The sequence below is a fragment of the Bos indicus x Bos taurus genome, chromosome 24 (assembly GCF_003369695.1).
Source record: "Bos indicus x Bos taurus breed Angus x Brahman F1 hybrid chromosome 24, Bos_hybrid_MaternalHap_v2.0, whole genome shotgun sequence".
NCBI classification, from domain to species: domain Eukaryota; kingdom Metazoa; phylum Chordata; class Mammalia; order Artiodactyla; family Bovidae; genus Bos; species Bos indicus x Bos taurus.
The window spans coordinates 33,029,659-33,049,882 of NC_040099.1; the positions used below are offsets into that span (position 1 = coordinate 33,029,659).

At 44.6% G+C, this 20,224-nt stretch overlaps 1 protein-coding gene across 1 annotated transcript in view; it reads right to left on the reverse strand.

Moving 5' to 3' along the window:
• Positions 1-20,224, reverse strand: part of LAMA3 (laminin subunit alpha 3) — a 250,109-nt gene that overhangs the window by 147,914 nt on the left and 81,971 nt on the right. The window contains exons 12-19 of the mRNA XM_027525882.1: positions 17,494-17,628; positions 10,911-11,048; positions 9,896-9,942; positions 8,840-8,939; positions 8,083-8,135; positions 7,516-7,621; positions 6,654-6,753; positions 2,938-3,094 (exon numbers count right to left, since the gene is read on the reverse strand). Coding sequence (XP_027381683.1) covers positions 2,938-3,094; positions 6,654-6,753; positions 7,516-7,621; positions 8,083-8,135; positions 8,840-8,939; positions 9,896-9,942; positions 10,911-11,048; positions 17,494-17,628 — 836 coding nt within the window. The remainder of the gene's footprint in view (positions 1-2,937; positions 3,095-6,653; positions 6,754-7,515; positions 7,622-8,082; positions 8,136-8,839; positions 8,940-9,895; positions 9,943-10,910; positions 11,049-17,493; positions 17,629-20,224) is intronic.

Here is a 20,224-nt window from a genome sequence, read left to right on the forward strand (position 1 = left end):
CTTTGTGGGCCCATGGACTGTAGCCCACCAGGCTCCTCTGTCCATGGGATGTTCCAGGCATGAATACTGAACTGGGTAGCTACCCACTTCCTCAGGGGATCTTCCAGACCCAGGGATCAAACCCAGATCCCCTGAATAGCAGACAGGTTCTGTACCATCTGAGCCAGCAAGGAAGCCCAAGGAAAGGATGAGATCTGGAAGTAACTAAAATACACCTGCTAAATAATATGGGATTTATCTCAATCCCTATTGGAGAAAAACATGGGCTCTCTGCTGGGGACAGGGAGTTCTGCTGGTCCCCAGGTCTCTGGTCCTCATACAGTGCTGTGTAAGTGTTGCTGTGCCCACGACCTTGAAGGAGAGTCTGGACTACTTCAATTCTGAACCACAGACCACATGTCCAGATCTAGTTGCATCCCAAGGAAAGTTCATGAAACATGGAAATTTCTAAATCAGTAGTTCTTTAGGCCTTTCCTTCAGCTCCTTTGGTTGAAACGAAGGGGATTTTTGTTGAGTGAGACCTCGATGACAGTAAAGACTGGAGCTAAGTAGAATCCCTTGCTCTGAGAGAAAGGGTGGCAGCCAACCCACCCTGAGGATCTCCATGGCCCTCACAATTTGATGGAATTCATCTTTAAGGGTTGATTCTAGGGCTTCCCTGGTGGCTCAGATGGTAAAGAATCTGCCTGCAATGCAGGAGACCCAGGTTTGATCCCTGGGTCAGGAAGATCCCCTGGAGAAGGAAATGGCAACCCACGCCAGTATTCTTGCCTGGAGAATCCCATGGACAGAGGAGCCTGGTGAGCTACAGTCTGTGAGGTCCCAAAGAGTTAGACACAAGTGAGGGATTAACACTTTCATTTTCACATCTTTACGGGTTAATTCCACACTGGAAAATAATAATGCAAGAATGTATTAAGGGCAGAGTAAAGTAAGTGGTGATTCCAGGCAACACCACCCAAGTTCTCTGACTAAAAATACTAACAGAAAAATCCATCATTAGAAATTCATTCTTTTGTGTTAACCAGCTCTTCTCTCAAACTGCAAATACCTGGGAGGAGGTATATACCTTAACCGGGCTCTTAGTCACTCCACTCACATCCTATTATGACTCAGTGGAATCCCTGCCTTTTTCTGAACAGTGGAGTAAGAGGAGGGAACCAAAGAATTGCCATATTTGGGGAAAACAGTAAACAGTGAAGTGTCTAAGATTGCTGCTGCTGCTGCTAAGTCGCGTCAGTCGTGTCCGGCCCTGTGTGACCCCATAGACAGCAGCCCACCAGGCTCCCCGTCCCTGGGATTCTCCAGGCAAGAACACTGGAGTGGGTTGCCATTTCCTTCTCCAACGCATGAAAGTGAAAAGTGAAAGGGAAGTCGCTCAGTCGTGTCCGACTCTTTGCAACCCCATGGACTACAGCCCATCAGGCTCCTCCGTCCATGGGATTTTCCAGGCAAGAGTACTGGAGTGGGGTGCCATTGCCTTCTCCCTAAGATTGCTAGGTACTGTTAAAGAAAGGCAACCTAGATAGGGGACTTTGCCAGGCGAGTAGCAACATTAGAATCAATGCAGGCTCCTAGGGAATTGTGAGCCCATCCCTGTTTCTCTAAGAGCTGTCTGATTTTTTAAGTTATTTTATCTATCTGTCTATCTACCTATCTAGTTGCGCCAGGTCCTGGTTGCGGCACACGGGAACTTCAGCTGTGGCTTTCGGACTCCTGGTTGCAACATGTACTGACTTACAATTATCATCAACTTGCCTCTTGATTCTCAATTTCTCCACTAAGCAACAGCTTAAAGAGAACAACCTCAAAGGGAAATTCTAAGAACAAAACTACTCAATGACTATAATACAGAAATGTTGTTACAAATGTTGCATAAATTCCAAAGGCAAACAGGCAATGTGTAAATTCCTTTATTATTCCACTGCAAAGCCAAAAGAAATGGAGACAGTAGAGAGGACTGAAGGAAAGGAGAAATATGGAAAGAAAAACGGAATAGCACTGACTACAACTCCTCCTCTATCTTAGTTTATGTTCATATAGTAATTCAGAGTTAAAAAAAATCTTTTTTAAGTATTGGTCAAAAATCAGCAATACAGGTTTTATTAGCATTATTTGTCAACTCATTTTTATTCTCCACAAATGGCTTTAAAGAAAAAGGTCTCTCATGTTAAAATAGAGCCTAATCTCATTTGGGAAACTTCTTTTTAATTAATTTTTTTTTTTTTTTTTTTTTTGCCACACCTCGAAGCATGCAGGATCTTAGCTCTCCTACCAAGGATTGAACCTGAGCCCCCTGCAGTGTCTTAACCACTTGATGGTCAGGGAAGTCCCTGGGAAACTTCTTATAAAAAGAATGGAGCTGACAGTCAACATATTAGACACAATAGGACACAATTTATGTTTAGTATCACCTAAATTTATATAGTCAGAATAAAGAGGAGCAGGTTTGTGAAAATGTCTTTAAGGGATTATCTCCTCATACATTGCTTATTTTGTACATTGTTTATTTTATTTGACGATTTCATGTTTTTTTTTAAGTGTTGGAGGAAACCTTTCTCACTTGTGGCTTTTCTCTTACCTGTGTATGTGCTGTAAACTTTTTAGACAATAGTCTGTGTTACTTTTTTGAATTATTTTTATTATGCTGAAATTTAAAAGTTACACAATTTTTAAAAAAGTCTCCAGGGATAAACACCATCTTTAATGGCTTCATTTTCTGACTTGGTGACCAAATTAAAGTAACAGTAAGCTTTGAAATCGATATATACGCTTAATATAAAATCCAACCTTAGCCCGAGCCCCATCCATACTCCGCAGAACAAGAATGCTGGAGTCAGTTTTGGGGAGAGTCCACCTTTTGGGGGACCTGCTGAGAGAGCTGTGGGCGAACGCCTGGGCGGCTGTGCCCTGAGGCTGGTCCCCTTGGCTGCTTACCTGTACCGGAGTCATCTGAGCGTACCCCCTCCAGCTGAACTCTGGAAACTCCAGAGGATCAAACCCAAACCGAAGTGCTCTTCCACCGGGTGTAGTGCCGTCTTCAATCTCATACCGCATGTGATGCAAATCCGGAAAATAGTAGTTGTTTTCAGGCCTTTTATAAATAAAAAGTAAACGAGCATACAGTGAAGTGAGGTTCATTGATAACCCAAATATCCTTTAATCCCAGTAGGTGGCACTAAAAGAACTCCCCATAATTAACAGAACACATTAAATATGGACAAGGGAGAGAGGCTCCCTGCTTTTTCTCTAAATTATTGCTTTAACTCATGTAAACATTCACAAAAAATACATCCAACTCCTACTCATTCCAGTTAGAGAAAATAATTAAGAACAACCCAGTGACGGCATCCTCTGAAATGTTCTAAATGGTTACCAACTATTTAGCAAAGTCAAACTGGGTTATTTGCCATAAAATCATTCATTTATATACTCATATTCACTGATTACATAAATATTAATGTCTCTGCAAGGAGATCCAACCAGTCCATCCTAAAGGAGATCAGTCTTGGATGTTCATTGGAAGGACTGATGTTGAAGCTGAAACCCCAATACTTTGGCCACCTGATGCAAAGAGCTGACTCATTTGAAAAGACCCTGATGCTGGGAAAGATTGAGGGCAGGAGGAGAAGGGGATGACAGAGGATGAGATGGCTGGATGGCATTACTGACTCGATGGACATGAGTTTGAGTGAACTCCAGGAGTTGGTGATGGACAGGGAGGCCTGGCGTGCTGTGGTTCATGAGGTCGCAAGAGTCAAGACACGACTGAGTGACTGAACTAAACTGAACTGAATGTCTTTGCCAAGTACTGTTGCTAAGCAGCATAGATATAATAGTGAATACAACAGTGAAATTTTACCGTGAATACATATTACATTATGACAAATACTTTCCTAAGCTAAGATTAGAAGTTAAATACATTTTCTCTACATACACATATATGTTTTGATCATTAGAATGACTTTTCTATGCCTTGTCTTCTCTTATTGTATGCCTGTAAATGGACTCAGGAGTCCAATATTGGTAACCACAGAGAAGGATCAAAATTGTTCTAACTCAGGACTTCCCTGGTCGTCCAGTGCAGGGGGTACGGGTTCCACCCCTGACTGAGGAACTAAGATTCCACATGCCAGTGAGAAAAGTTAAAAAACAAAACCAAAATATTCTAAACCTTCTGTGACATTTTATATTCAAACACCTTTAAGTCCTTCAGAATGGTAGGATTTTGAGAATCCAGTCCCAAGCTAATAGGTGTTGATGGATTTAAAACCATAAAGACCAATTAGTCAAGGAAAATAAAAGGTCTGCTCCGATACTGCAAGTAGAATTAGGAGTGCTTACTAGCTTCTCTGGAGCTAATTTATGAAGAGCCTTAAAAATGTTCATTCTCATTGACCTAGTAATTCTACCTTGGGAAATATTTTCTAAAGAATGATTTTATAGGGTCAAAAATTAACATAAAAGAATGTATATAATAGTGAAAAACTTGGAAACAATACAAATGTACAATTATGAAATAATCAAAGAAAGTTTAAAATATTATGTAACCATTAATATTTTAACACTACTTAATTACAATGGAATATGTTCATGATACCATGTGAAGATATTGATATAAATTACATGAAACAAATTCAATACTAATTTTTATTCATAGAAAAAGCCCAGAAAATACACCAAAAAAATATTAAAAGGTGTTATCTCTGGGTGGTAGAATGAAGTCTTCCCTTTGCCTTTTTACTTTCAGGTACTCCTCAAAATTTTACAATGAATATATATGACATTATCACAAAAACTTTAGAAAACAAAGTGAGTGTGAATGCTTTCTAAACTTGTAGGGAAAACTAAAAATGCAGATTATAAACAAACATTTGGAGGAACTGAGGGCAAAAAGATGCAAGATTTATCAACCTGGAAGAAAGGTGGTGTGGCATCTACATTTCTGGTTTGCTAACCTTTTATTTCAGTATTATTCACTACTAAATCGAAGGACAATTTAAATCCCATAGGTATATATGTGGAGCTTCCCAGGTGGTGCTGGTGGTAAAGGACCTGCCTGCCAATGCAGGAGACATAAGAGAGGTGGGTTCGATCCGTCCATCAAGAAGATTCCCTGGAGCAGGGCATGGCAACCCACTCCAGTATTCTTGCCTGGAGAATTCCATGGACAGAGGAGACTGGTGGATTAGAGTCCACGGGGTTGGAAAGAGTCGGACACAACTGAAGCGACTTAACACAACACAACCCATGTATGTATGTATTGACTGTAATGTCAGTATTTTGGCCTCAGGATAATTTGGGTAATTTATTCTGACACATTACTTCAACTTCCAAGTTAGCCAATCACCTACATAGCGGGAAGGAGAAAACACTCATGCTAGTTAAATAGGGGGAAAGCTCGCTTTATCAACAGGAGGGAGGAAAGAAGCAAAACATGGGTGGAGAATGTTTCTGAGCCAATTCACAAAGTTCCTCTGTTCCATCGTAAGCCTTGCTGGTCTACAGGAAGACAAAACTACAGACGTGCCCTTCTTCACACTCATTTTATTAGGAACCCCTATGACCACCATTTATTTAGAAAGAGCAGGAGAAAGCACAGCTGAGCAGCTCTGAGCCTGAGACCTCAAATGCTGGGAACATCAAGGAAAAGGAGAGATGTTCCATTCTATCAACAAATAAGATGGTTCACTTGACCTCATTAAAGATCTCTTTATTAACCTGGTGACAAGGCAGAAACAGTGAAGATGAGATTTAGAAGAAGTTGCATGTCACAAGAGTTTCAGCAAATGATTCAAAGTCAGTATATTAAAAATTAGATTTTTCTTCCCTCCACAGAGGGACACTTATGGATAGATTATGGTTTCAGATAAATATAGAAACTGCTAAACAATCAGGACAGAGGCTGTGTGCACCATACCCGATATAGTCCCTCTGGGACCTCAGTTTCACTTGGCTCCCTTGCTCCTTCCGTTCATTGTGATTTGCTTCTGCATGAGACGGGGGACTTCCTCCCATTCCTAAAGCTGTCTTACCCCCCAGCACCCAAGCCCCACAGTCATGGGTCCCAAAAAAGAAGCAGAAGGTGGTGCAAGTGCCAGGCTCCTCCAGGCTGGGAGTTCACATGGATGTTCATCCATGAGAACCCACCTCCTGCCTCCAGCCCAAGACTCACCCACCTGGCTTTCTGCCCCTCTGGGAACTTTCCAGTGAGGCCACTCTGTGATCTGCAAAGTGGTATCATTTTAGAGCAACTTTATACCTCCTGCTTTTTTTTAAAAAAAGAGATTATTTTTTGATGTAGACCTTTCTTAAAGTCTTTACTGAATTTGCTACAGTATCGCTTCTGTTTTATGCTTTGCTTTTTTTGGCTGTGAGGCATGTGAGATCTTAGCTCTCTGATCAGGGATCGAGCCCATATCCCCTGCTTTGGAAGGCGAAGTTGTAACCACTGGACCGCCAGGGAAGTCTCTTTACCTCCTGCTTTAACTGGACTCACAGACTCGTATCTAGACTGCAAATAACAGTACAGCTTCATTTCCTGTTCTCTCACCGTGGGATCGCTTCTCTCTCCCTAGGACTGTCAGCACAGACAGGACTCTGAGAAAGGCTTCACAACATCGGAACACAAAGGCATCTCCTTGAGGACTCACCGCTGGCAGGCCTTCCCCACGACATGCTCTCGGCACTGGCAGACTCCGGAGCGCCCGCTGCACACAGGGGTAACGGCTCCACCGATGTCACACTGACACCCTGAGAGTCAGGAAACGGCTGGGGTCACCCATCACAGCATCTCCAGGCTGGAGGCCTTCCCTCCCTCTATGAGGAGTGGAAACCAGGAAGCCCGGGTTGCCTCCTTTCCCCAGACGCATCCAGGAGGTATTTGAAATTTGTAGGAAAATCCCAGAGTAAGATGGCATGCCCCCCGCCTCAAGAGTCCACCTGAAAAGCAGAGATGCACTTGTAGGCCACTTCCAACTCTGCTGTACCACGTAGGTAGCAGCAGCCCAGGAGCTAAACACGATTTCACAACACAGTATGTTGCACACAGTAGGTGCCAAGGAGAGGCTGCTTGAAAGATCGTAGAGTGGCCTTGTGGGGCGACCACTCCTGCAATTGTATTATTTAACATGGTATTATCTTGTGTGAACTTTTTTAATATTTCAAATTTATCTTTAAAATGACTAATTCAAGATGTTATTTACATTTAAATTTATCTCTAAAATGACTAAGTCTTGATGTTATTTACATCTCCCCCAGGGCTCCCCCACACCCCAATTGTGATTTTTTATAATTGACCCAACAGTGTGCTTGTAGAAGACAAGGGGAAGCGGCTCTGGCTGAAATTTACTATTTGTCTTAAAGGAATTTTGGCCAATTTCCCTAGACAGGACTTTTCAGTCCCATTCTATCAGAAAGTCAGCAAGAAGACAGTGAACTCAGAAGCAAGGTTACTCTGACAGTCTTTGCCCATCAACATTTTTGCCTTACACAGGAACCTCTGGGAGAATTTACCTTGACACCCAAAGTAATTGCTCTTTTCCAAAGCAAAATATCCATCTTCGCATGTGTCACAGGAATCGCCACCAACATGGGATTTACAATGACAGTCACCATCTAACTGCAGAACAATAAGCAGATGACAAAATTTGGTGAGATTACAGAATTTGCTGGGCTTCCCTGGTGGCTTAGATGGTAAAGAATCTGCCCACAATGCAGGAGATCCAGGTTCAATTCCTGGGTCGAGAAGATCCTGTGAAGAAGGGAATGGCAGTCCACTCCATTATTCTTGCCTGGGAAATCCCATGGACAAAGGAGCCTGGTGGGCTACAGTCCATGGGGTAGCAAAGAGTTGGACACAACTGAGCAACTTTCACTACTTTTTCACAGAATTTGGTAATCTTCAAGATTTCAAACTGGCTTGTTTTGTCCTATGAAGCAGGGGAGCCGGGATCTGAAAACTCCCATGAAGATGGCCACATGCTATACAATTACAGAGGTACCAACCCCCTCCTGCAGAAATCCCACAATTAACTGTTACTATATTCCACCAACATCCCAGGAAAAATTGGCCCACGTTACCTGCCCACACTCTCCAATTCCGCTCATGGTTCCCGCCACGTGGCATCGGCATTCTGGGAAGAGAAGAGAGCATTCTTGGACCAAGGTTACAGAAAGGCCAGTTCTGCCTCTACAGGACACATTAGTAATAATAGAGGTGCAATGACTTTCCAGCATGCTCCAACAGAATTCCAGTTTGCATCCATCAGGCCTAACACTGGATTGCTTCCTGGGCTCAGCAGAACCCAACAACTGGATCAATACCATCTACCTACAAGAAGTACTGGTTCATTTATGACCACTCATAAATGACAAAAGCTGCACTGTCATGGGATTTTTAATCGATTCTAAGGTCAAGGTTATTACTGATACGCTTACATGAAAATATACCCTATTGAAAAATATTCACTCCACTGAGCTATCTTTAACTTGGTGTTTTTCAGTTCTATCCTGGCTTCCAACTAAACATAAAATGAAAATAAAATGAAACCGGAAAGTGTGGATTATAAAAACAAGGCAGAAAAACCATTTATCAAGCAGCTGCCATCATAAACAACATGATACATATGGAAACAGGATATAAATCCCTTGCTGAGATTTCGAAAATGACAGAAGTTCTGCCAAAAGTCGGGGGGTGAGACATCAAAACATTTATATGGAATTTCAAACAAACTGAATGGATTAAATCAATAGCTCTTTTGTGAGTTGAGTCACTGAGGTAGAGAAAATTAAGAGGAAGTTACAATATATTAAAAACACTGAACACAGGAAACCTTACCTGAGCATCCATCAGGGTTTTCTTTGGCCAGATTCCAATATAATGGTTTGCAGATGCTACACGAAGGACTTTCAACATGAAGCTTGCATTGGCAATGGCCCTTTAAAAGAAAATTAATCATCTGACATCTTAGAATGAAGAGGTTCCCAAACAAGCATTCTGAGAAAAGCTTGTCACAGAAATATATTTTGGCCATGAAAAGTAAATTAAGTATATTCAGGGGGAGTGAAAGTACTGGGTTGATTTTAACAATGTGCTAATTGCTTTTGTTTTACTATTTGCTTATTTGTTATACACAGAATCCATATATGTGCTTAAAACAAAATTGGAAAATTCAGAATAAGAAAAAATCATTAGGAGAAAATCTTAATGATTCTTATTTACAACATGGTCATTATCTGTGGATTCTGTTACACCGTGGATATAAATCTAAACGGAAAATATCTGAACATTTAACTTGCTGAAATTCAGTAGAAATTAGATTTATCTGCAAGTGTGTTTATAATATGCAAGAGTCACCTCCTTGCTTAAACATCATCAAGTCCCACAGTGAGGATAGAGAACTTTCTCCTACTTTCCCTCCAGAACCTGGGGTTCCAGCTTTTGCAGGCTCTGAGGCTAAGAAGATAATTTCTAAATTGCTTAGAAAATGAATCAGAATGCCACAGCACTGTGCTTGGAGTAACATCAAGCAGACTACAATTACTCTGTACACAGACAGCTTAATTAAACGTTTACTGGCCTTTGATTTTTTTAATTTTAATTATCTATGTCAGGCTTATATGCAGGTCTCTAGGGAGGTAATGCCTCCAGAGGAACACTAGGACTCTACAATTCTACAAAAGTTTAAATAAACTGTATTCTTTTGGTTTTGACCAAAAGAAATTACAATATCATATATGCACTTTGAAAAAGAGCGATAGCCTCATCAAGCAATTCAGCCTCAGGTCTTATTTTAATTTACTTTGAATTTCAGGAAGCTCACAAATGTGTCAGTCTCAAATAAATATCAGAATAATAGTTAGAACTGCAATGCTTTAACAATCTTCTACTTACCAAACTGGAGTCCACAGTTCCGGCTGGGTCACAGACGTTGCTGGAGCCTGGATATGATATATAAATAGTTATATGGTATAGAAATGTCTGGGGTTTTAATGTTCATTTGTCCCTTTGTTTTGATGTTTCAAAGTTTTTTTTCTTTAAGTTTTCCTTGTTTTTAAAACTAGTGCATCTATATTTATATTTTTTGATAGATGGGTGGCAAGGTCTTTGCATGTATTCAGTTGACCAAAAAGTTTATTTGCGTTTTTCTATAACATCTTATGGTAAAACTCAAAAGAACTTCTGGACCAACTCAGTAATTCAGAAAAAGACACCTCTAATAGCCTTCATGGTCCTTACTCTCCAAATCACCCTTTTGGTCACCGAACGACTCTCTTCCCTGCCTCCTCCTAAAAGTTCATTTCCAAATGACGAAAAGGAGACTGGGGAAACAAGTCTAGAATTTTGAATATCCTTAGAATTATCCAGAAGAGGGCAGTATTATACAAAGAGATTTTTTTTTTTTTTTTTTTTTTTAATTGTCCAATTTGATGCTGGGCTTCCCTGGTGGCTCAGAAGGTAAAGAATCTGCCTGTAATGTAGGAGACTGGAGTTTGAGGCAAGATCCCCTGGAGAAGGGCATGGCAACCCACTCCAGTGTTCTTGCCTGGAGAATTCCATGGACAGAGGAGCCTGGTGGGCTACAGTCATGGACACAACTGAGTGACTAACACACTAACAATTAGCTGTTATAGAATTTGTAAGTACATTTTTTAGTTAACCAAGACTTACTTCCTTCATTATCACAGCCCCTTTGCTCTCCACCCGTACTAAAATTATGTCTACAATTAATTAATTTCTTGCCTTAGTCAATCTCACGTTACAAGGGGAAGAATCAGACAGATTAGGGTCAAAAGTGAAGCAGTGGCCAGCGGTGGGTCTGGCAGGCTTTGCAGGCTTCTCTGGGAGGCTGGCCACACGCACAAAGTGGAGAGGAGCCCACCCTCCAGCCATCTGCGGTCTTCCCTACCTTGGCAATGGGGGAAATCAGAGGCGCCCGAGAGACACCTGTCGCACCGCTGTCCCGTGATCCCCGGCCGGCACTCGCACTGTCCAGTGACTGGGCTGCAGGGCGTCTGGTAGGACCCAAGGGCTGAACACTGGCAGGCTGGACGAAAAGACCTCAGTCAGACCTACGGCAGGGGCACCCGGACCTTCGTATGAGTACGGAGGTGGGGCCCCAAAGACCCAAAGGCAGTTCCAGCATCACCTCTAATCAGACTTAGAACCTGAAACAGATCGCTCTGTTGCTCTAAAAACCAGTTTCCCCTTTTTTAAGTGGGAATAATATTAGCATCTACTTGACAAGAATCCAGTGGGGTAGAACTCCAGGAGAGGGACTAGAGAATTAGTGACATGGTCCTAAGAAACTAAACGTAAGAAAGAAGAAACAGGCCTAGTGCCGCTCAGCCAGCTCACATCAGACAGCTGGACTCAGCCTTTCGGCTATCCGGGCCAGCATCCTCCGGGCCCCACAATCCCTCCAGGCCTGTCTGCAGAGATCAGGTCCTTGCCCAGGGGCAGACGACTGAGGAAACGTTCTTGGGCTCTGGGATGGTTTATGCTTGCACGTTGCCTAGGCTGTAGGGCTCAGATGTTGGCTCAACACCAAGTACAGCTGAAAAGGTGCTTTGTTAGATATGACGAACATTTAAGTCCGCTGACCTCGAGTAAAGCAGGTTACTCTGCACAGTCTGGGTAGGTCTCGTCCCATCAGTTGAAGGCCATACAAGAAAAACATGAGGTTCAGGAGGAAGAAGGAATTCCGCCTCCAGACGGCCCGTGGACGCCAGCTGCAGCATCAACTTCCCCCTCCCTCCCTGGGTCTCCAGCCTACTCGTCCGCCCTGAAGATTTTAGATGCACCAGCCCCACAAACACACGCACTGATTCCTTAAATCTATCTGTATCTACATCTATCTATATCTATAGATATAGTAGGCCCCTTGCATACAAACCCTTAAGTTGCAAGCTTTCAAAGATGCAAACGTGTGTTCCTCCAACGACAGGCAGAAGTGAAACCGCAGCCTGCCCTCCGTCTCCTGTTGCTGACGATCCTTCAGCTCTACCATCTCCCACCTCCTCTCCCTCCTCCAGTCAGTAACTCTTCTTGCCTGTTCAGGCGATGCCAGCCCCTGTATGCCAGCCCTTGTACTGTACTACTGTACTTTTCAAGGAACAGTACTATAAGGTTAAAAGTGCTTTCTTTATTTTTCGTGTTTGTTTTTTATGTATTCTTGGTGTGAAAAGTATTATAAACCCATTTCAGTACTGTACAGGGGCTTCCTTGGTGGCTCAGATGGTTAAGAATCCACCTGCAATGTGGGAGACCTAGGTTCCATCCCTGGGTTGGGAAGATCCCCGAGGAGGGCATGGCAACCCACTCCAGTATTCTTGCCTGGAGAATCCCATGGACAGAGGAACCTGGCGGGGTACAGTCCATGGGGGCACAAAGAGTTGGACACTACTAAGCGACTAAGCAGTCTTATACAGTACTGTATAACCGATTGTGTCAGTGGGGTACCTAGGCTTACTTTGTTGGATGAATGAACGTGCTCTGGGGCTGGAACTCGTTCACAGGTGGGGGATTTACTGTACAGACACACATCCTATGGGTTCTGTCCCTCTGGAGATCCCTGACACAGGTCCTCTCTGCTCTTCTTCCTTTAAGGAAGGGAATGCAGAGAGCAAACACTCATGCTGGCAGTCGGAGCAGCAACAGGAGCCCGGAGCAACAGAGGAGGCAGCTCCAGCCAGCATCACATGGGTGAAATTAACACTGACTCCTCCCAGGACCAGAGGGGTTGTCTAAGGAGCCTCGGAAGATGCAGATACACTCCAGAGGTGAAAACAAAGACACGGCCTTAAACACAGGTACATTATTTTAAATTGTGAATGACTCAATCTGGCATCACACTTTGGGTTTCTATACAGCTTATTGATGAAAGCTGCCAGATCCCAAACTCAAACCCAACACGGGCAGCCTGTTTCTCACTCTTGGAAATACCACAAGGCTCTGCAAATATTTTAAATCTACTCTTTTCTTTGATCCCAGTCCTTCTGAGTTTCTGGAATCTTTTCTTCTCATCTGCTCTTCACTGTGCTTCTGCTTTGAGATACTTTGATTCTCAAAGAGTATTTAAAAATGATGATATTAAATAATACAAGGAATCAGGGAGCCCGTCTGCTGTGCTCCCCTCAAATCTTCCAGCCTCAAGCACAGTCCTGGTCTTTTTTTCTGGTTGTTGTTCACTCGCTCAGTCATGTCTGACTCTTTGCAACCCCATGGACTGCAGCACGCCAGGCTTCCCTGTCCCTCACTGTCTCCTGGAGTTTGCTCAAACTCACATCCATCGAGTTGATGATGCTATCCAACCATTTCATCCTCTGTTGCTCACTCTCCTCTTTCACCCTCATCAAGAGGCTCTTTAGTTCTTCTTTGCTTTCTCCCATTAGACTGGTATCATCTGCATATCTGAGGTTGTTGATATTTCACCCAACAATCTTGATACCAGCTTGGGATTCACTTAGCCTGATGTGCATTTCACCTGATGTACTCTGCATATAAGTTAAATAAGCAGGGTGACAATATACAGCCTCGACATACTCCTTTCCCAATTTTGGACCAGTCCACTGTTACATGCCCAGTTCTAACTATTGTTTCTTGACCTGCATATAGGGTCCTGGTCTCTATGACATGCCAAATAGATATTTATTAAATGAAGAAATAAGCAACTATTGAAATCCTTTTCCAGATCCACCCCTGTAGTTCAACTGATATGTTTTCTCGTTGAATCTTGCAGCACTGCTGTGTGAGGCACTGTTCTGGGAACACCACCCTCTTCCCTGTCAGTGAATAAACTCACAGAGTGAGGCGACACTGCCAGACGACACGTAAATTTCGAGGAAAAGAGAGCTCCTTATTATTTCAGGGGTGCTCTCGATGTTCAGGATTTTGGGAGCTCTTCCTTCTGTTGGAAGAGCAGGCTGGCTCCTTCTCCATCAGAGCCACAAAGTCAGCATTTCAGTTCCATCGTAGTGAACACCCTCCACCTCTCTGGCTAACTGATCAGACCTACAGAAAATCCCAAGGCTTCTTCCAACCGCCTCAATGTTCTAGACAAACACTGAACTGCAAAGCGAAGGGCCAGTTCAAAGCAAAATTGCACAGAACTTGGCCCATCCTTCTGGATTTGGTTTTTCCCCTTGGAAAGGCTGGGAGAGGGCTCTCCCGGGGGCATCCCAGGTCAGAAACCTCCCCCTGCACTGCCACCTGCCATCTGCTGGTGCATCTGGCCTCTTTCCAGGGCCAGTTTGTCTGATTTGTGAGAATACGCTGACATGTAGGAAGAGGTTAGACATGCACTGGTAACATATATATAGAACTTTTCTAAGGAACTACCTATAACCCAAAGACTATGGCAAACTCCAATGGGGACAGTTCAGGTCCCAGGACACTGAGGTTTGGGGGCAGCTCCACTGTGACAGGCTTCAGTGCCAGCCATGGGAGGCCCTAATTTTCTACACTCCCACCCTCCTGGTCTCTGCTCTAAGTGCTGACTAGTGGCTGCTTCAGAGAAGGCAATGGCACCCCACTCCAGTACTCTTTTGCCTGGAAAATCCCATGGGCAGGGGAGCCTGGTAGGCTGCAGTCCATGAGGTCGCTAAGAGTCCAGCACGACTGAGCGACTTCACTTTCACTTTTCACTTTCGTGCATTGGAGAAGGAAATGGCAACCCACTCCAGCGTTCTTGCCTGGAGAATCGCAGGGATTGGGGAGCCTGGTGGGCTGCCATCTATGGGGTCGCACAGAATCGGACACGACTGAAGCGATTTAGCAGCAGCAGTAGCAGCTACTTAGCAAGTTGCACAAGGGAAAAAGCAGGAGAAGGAAGGAAGAGGAAAAGAAAAATCAAGAAGGAGAAGAAGGAAGGAAGGATGGACGGAGAGGATGAAAAGAGAACAACACCTCCCGCACTCCCCCACCAAAGGACCAAGTGTGCAAAGTGCTGAGCCAGACATCAACACAAACATAAAACTGAAACACACAGAGACGACTCTCGTCATGGCCTCACATCTATGATTTGACTTTCAGCTCCAATCAAGAAAACTGCAAGCACTTCAGTGAATCCAAAATAAAATGAGAAGGAGACAGCCTTGCGCTTAAAGTCTGGAGCAAATTAAGTTAATACAAAACATAAATGCTGGACTGCAGTTGGCAAGAACAATTAGGAAGAGTTTTAGGATTCTTTTTAAGAAAATTTTTAAAAATTTAAAGCAATGTTAGAACAAAGCCACACAAGCATTCTTTGGCTAGACTGTATTGGACCCTCTGATGTAGGGTTTGTGGCTACACTGGTTCGCTTCTAAAATTCCATGGGTCAAGCAACCAACTTCATCTAAGAAAGATTGCAAATTGAAATACTGGGTCAGACCTTGACGCTAGACCAAGTTCAGATTTCAGCATGTCTGGCCTTCAGCCACTGGCTTCAACACTGCCCAAAGGAAAAAAAAATTAAAAGATCACAAAAGCTGTTAGAAAAAGTGAGTACCAGAGAAGGGAGACCATTGGCAACAGAATGTGGGAGCATCCCAAAAGCTTCCAGAGCCTAATGGCTCAAATCTGGAAGAACAAACTCGGCGGCACACCTCTCCACGCTGCCAGGAACGAGGCTGCCCTGATCTTTCTCCTCCTGTCTTTTGTCAGACTTCATCTTCACTACTCATAACCTCGCCTGCTCCTAACATAAGCTCCTCTGGGATTGGTCCCTGAAAAGTCAAAGTGTAGTCACTCAGTCAAGTCTGACTCTTTGTGACCCCATGGACTATAACTTGCCAGGCTCCTCTGTCCATGGGATTCTCCAGGCAAGAATACTGGAGAGGGTAGTCATACCCTTTCTCCAGGGGATCTTCCCAACCCAGGGATTGAACCCAGGTCTCCTGCATTGCAGGCAGATTCTTTACCATCTGATCCACCAGGGAAGCCCAGATTGGCCCCTAGAGGACCTTGAAATGGAAGGTCTCCACCTCGTCTCCCACCTGCTAGTTCTTCTTCACTTTGTCAATGAGACATTCGGGGTCTACAGCTTAAATTAGACATGTAAGCATCCCTACCTCATGCTCTAAAACTTCATTATTTGGGATGTCCTTCCATGGAGAAAATATACCTGCAAGGATGAGGTTACCACCCCAGACCAGAGTCGGCTCAGTACTAAATCTGCCTCTGGGATGATTCGTACAACTCCAACACAAGCATCAGCTGTACTGACGTTTCAACGGGAAACACACTGGGTGTTCCAACTCCTAGTACTGAACTTCTCTGGCGGAAGTCAAGGTACACAAAGTAAAGATACCCCATTCCTTTCCTTACCCTCCCAGCTGCCAGGTGATCCAAATCTCTGGGCAGGGACTGCGGAGGGTTTCTGTGGCCCAAGAGGCCAAGGCTGAGAAGGGGGACAGAGGACAGAGGCCCAGGACCAGGAAGAAAAGCGAGGGCTGGGGATGTGGCATACAGACATCTGTGCATACAGGGAGATCAGCCAGGACTGGGGCTACAGGCTCTTAAAATGAGGTACAGCAGCGGTTCCCAACCTTCCTGGCATCAGGGACCAGTTTCATGGAACAGTCTTCCCACAGGCCAGAGCAGGGGAGGATGGTTTGGGGACGATTCAAGCGTATTACATTTACCATGTCTGTTATTTCTATTATCACTTTGTGACACATAATGAAATGTTGGAGTTAAGATACCTTGAATTAATTTGGGATTTACCTTATGGGTTTGGTTCAAGCCCTTAGTTCAGAAAAGTGGGTAGCCATCATTCCGTTCTCCAGGGGATCTTCCCGACCCAGGGATCAAACCTGAGTCTCCTGCACTGCAGGCAGATTCTTTACTGTCTGAGCCACCAGGGAAGCCTGCAATGGGGGAGGACCCAGGTTCGATCCCTGGATCAGGAAGATACCCCTGGAGAAGGGAATGGCAACCCACTCCAGTATTCTTGCCTGGAGAATCCCATGGACAAAGGAGCCTGGAGGGCTACAGTCTATCGGGTCGCAAAGAGTCCGACACGACTGAAGCAACCTAGCACACACTTATCACTGCCCGCACACCTGTTGTTCTTCGGGGCCTGGGCCAGACTCCTCCCTCTCCCTCCCTCCAGCCCCTTCAGTGACTCTTACTGGGATGGGAGACTAAGAGACAAACCCAGTGGAGAAGGAGGAGGCTGCGGTTTTGCGTGTGCTGTCCTCCATCCTGGAATCCCCAGCCTCCTCCCCCATGTCTGCCTGGCAGGTTCCTAAACGCTGTTCAGGTACCACCTCCTCTCCAGAGCCCACAAGCTGACCGCTGGGGAGGAAGAAGGGTAAGGGTGAGAGACAAAATAAGGGCGGCGACATGGCCGGGGTAGGACGGTCACGCGTAACATACACACATGAGCCAGCAGCTCGTTCGCTTAAACGGGAGGCCACACGGTTCTGCCAAAAGGAGCTTCTGAATTTCCTCAGGAGGAAACTTATCTCGGGGGACTGACGGTCACCATGTTCACATTGCTCACTTACCTTGGCAAATAGGGAAGGAGTAGAAACCCGGGCGGCAGGCGTCACACTGAGCGCCCCCCACGCCGGGGCGGCACAGGCACCTCCCTTGGGCATCACAGATTTCAGGGAGAACTCCTTCCAAGTTACAGTCACAGCCTGCGAAGAGGAGCAAAGAGGAAGAGACATTCAGAGGGGCTCTCCATCCTTCATCCCTTTGTGTGTCTCTCCCTTCACCCCAGTGTCTGCCGTGGAAACCCAGATTCTGAGTTCTCTATAGAGAACTCTCTATAGTTTATATCCAGTCCCATCACTTCAAGGCAAATAGATGGGGAAAAAGTGGGCACAATGGCAGATTTTATTTTTGGGGCTCTGAATTCACTGCGGATGGTGACTGCAGCCATGAAATTAAAAGACGCTTCCTCCTTAGAAGGAAAATTATGACAAGTCTATACAGTGTACTAAAAAGCAGAGACATCACTTTGCCAACAAACATACATATAGTCAAAGCTATGGTTTTTCCACTAGCCATGGACAGATAGGAGAGTTGAACCATAAAGAAGGATGAGGGCCAAAGGATTGATGCTTTTGAACTGTGGTGTTGGAGAAGACTCTTGAGAGTCCCCTGGACTTCAAGGAGATCAAACTAGTCAACCCTGAATATTCATTGGAAGGACTGATGCTGAAGCTGAAACTCCAATACTTTGGCTATCTGATGTGGAAAGCCAATTCATTGGAAAAGACTGATGCTGGGAAAGATTGAAGGCAAAAGAAGAAGGGGGCAGCAGAAGATGAGACTGTTAGATAGCATCACCAACTCAACAGACATGAATTTAAGCAAACTCTTGGAGACAGTGAAGCACAGGGAAGCCTGGTTTGCTGCAGTTCATGGGGTGGCAAAGAGTTAGACACAACTTAGTGACTGAACAACAAATGGTTTACACACATTCCTAACCCTGAGAAAGACTCATCTTAAAGGGAGTAAGGCATCTCATCAGGAAAGATCACTGCCATTCAGAAACCTCTAGGGCAGACATTAGTTTACAAAGTATCTATAATCTTTTAGCATCCATGCCCGTGGGAACAATTTTTTCCCCTAAACTGAGCCTTAGTTGGGCTTCCCTGGTGGTTTAGATGGTAAAGAATTCACCTGTAATGCAGGAGACCTGGGTTCGATGCCTGGGTTGGGAAGATCCCCTGGAGGAGGGCATGGCAACCCACTCCAGTATTCTTGCCAGGAGAATCCCCATGGTCAGAGGAGCCTGGCATGCTGCAGTCCACGGGTTTGCAAAGAGTCAGACACAAATGAGCGACTGACCACGCACACACACATAAGCCCTATTTAGTAAAATTTCAACTTAATAGATTCCCACTGAATGACTATCTTGAATTAAACATATTTCCACTTCCATTGTTTAGAAGAAAAGAGATGGACATCCATTCAGCCCTGATCAGAGCCAGATCAGAGGCTCTGGAGGACCTCACCGGGCTCATTTCAAGCCTGCAGGGACCAGCCCTTCCCAGCAGACAGCGAGCTCCTGTCTGTCTCAGGACGTCCGCTCTGGCCGGTCGGTCCTCGCGGGCAGCACCCTTTCTGCGTTCCCTCTCATCCTTCAGGTCTCTGTGCAGGAGTCACCACCTCAGCAAGGCCTCCCCCACCCACTCTGTACCGGCAGCTCCCCCATCCCTTGCCCGCTCTCTGCCTTAACTTGGGTTTGTCTCTCACACTTTAATTACTGAAACCACTTACTGGCCTCATGACTGACTTTGACCAGTAGAATAAGGGGAAAGTGCTGTCCTGGGATTTCAGAGCCCAGGTTTTGTAGCTTTGTGGATTTATGACAGGCTTTGTGGCTTCCCTTCTCACGCTCTGGGAACCCTGAGATCGCTGGGGGTGAGGGGGTACTCTGGCTGACCTCCTCGAGGACAAAGGGCCACAGGGAGAGAGACACTGAGCTGTCCCGAGTGGACCTTCCAGCAAGTTCGGCAGAAGGACTGCCTCGCCAAGCCACAAGATCGCAAGAAATAAGTCATGTTGTTTTTAGCCACTAAATTTAGAGGCTAAATAGATAGTGAAAGGCAGCAATAGATGAAGGAAAAACCTACCAGACTAAACACTTAGGGAGAGCTCACCTCAGGACACCTGCTGCCACGTACAGGATGTCTTAATCAAGAAGCATTTCTCAGAAAGACAGGGCTCTTGCTTGACTTTGTTATAGATAGATAGATAATGAGGTCAAGCAAGAGTCCTGTTAAGATAAGCATTTTATAGGTGAGAAAAAAGAGGCTCAGAAAGGTTACTTAACTTGCCCGAGGTCACACAGCCAGAAACGCTGAGTAGGAATGTGAATCCTGGTCAGCCTGGTTTTAAAGCCCCATGCCCTTTATATGATGTGAAGGATACAAGCTGAGAACTGATTTTAAAAGCTGTGTTCAAGGTATGTTCTAGATTAGTATACATATCCAAATCATTCTTGTATTTAAAGTATCTACATTTCTATCAAGAACATTAACATCTACACCTGCAACATGGTCCCTCGAGGCAGTCCCTAAGGTTGATCAAAGATTTGACTGGGTCACTCCTACTTCTCAAGGAAGAGAAGCCTTGTGCACTTTGGAAAGATTTTCTACAAGGGTTAAAAATAGTAGATAATCTGAAGAGCTAGCTAAATCCCACTCCTTCCCTTTGCCCTTTTTCATGTAAAAGCTTGGTAACAGAGTTGTAGAATTATTATTATTATTATTATTATTTACA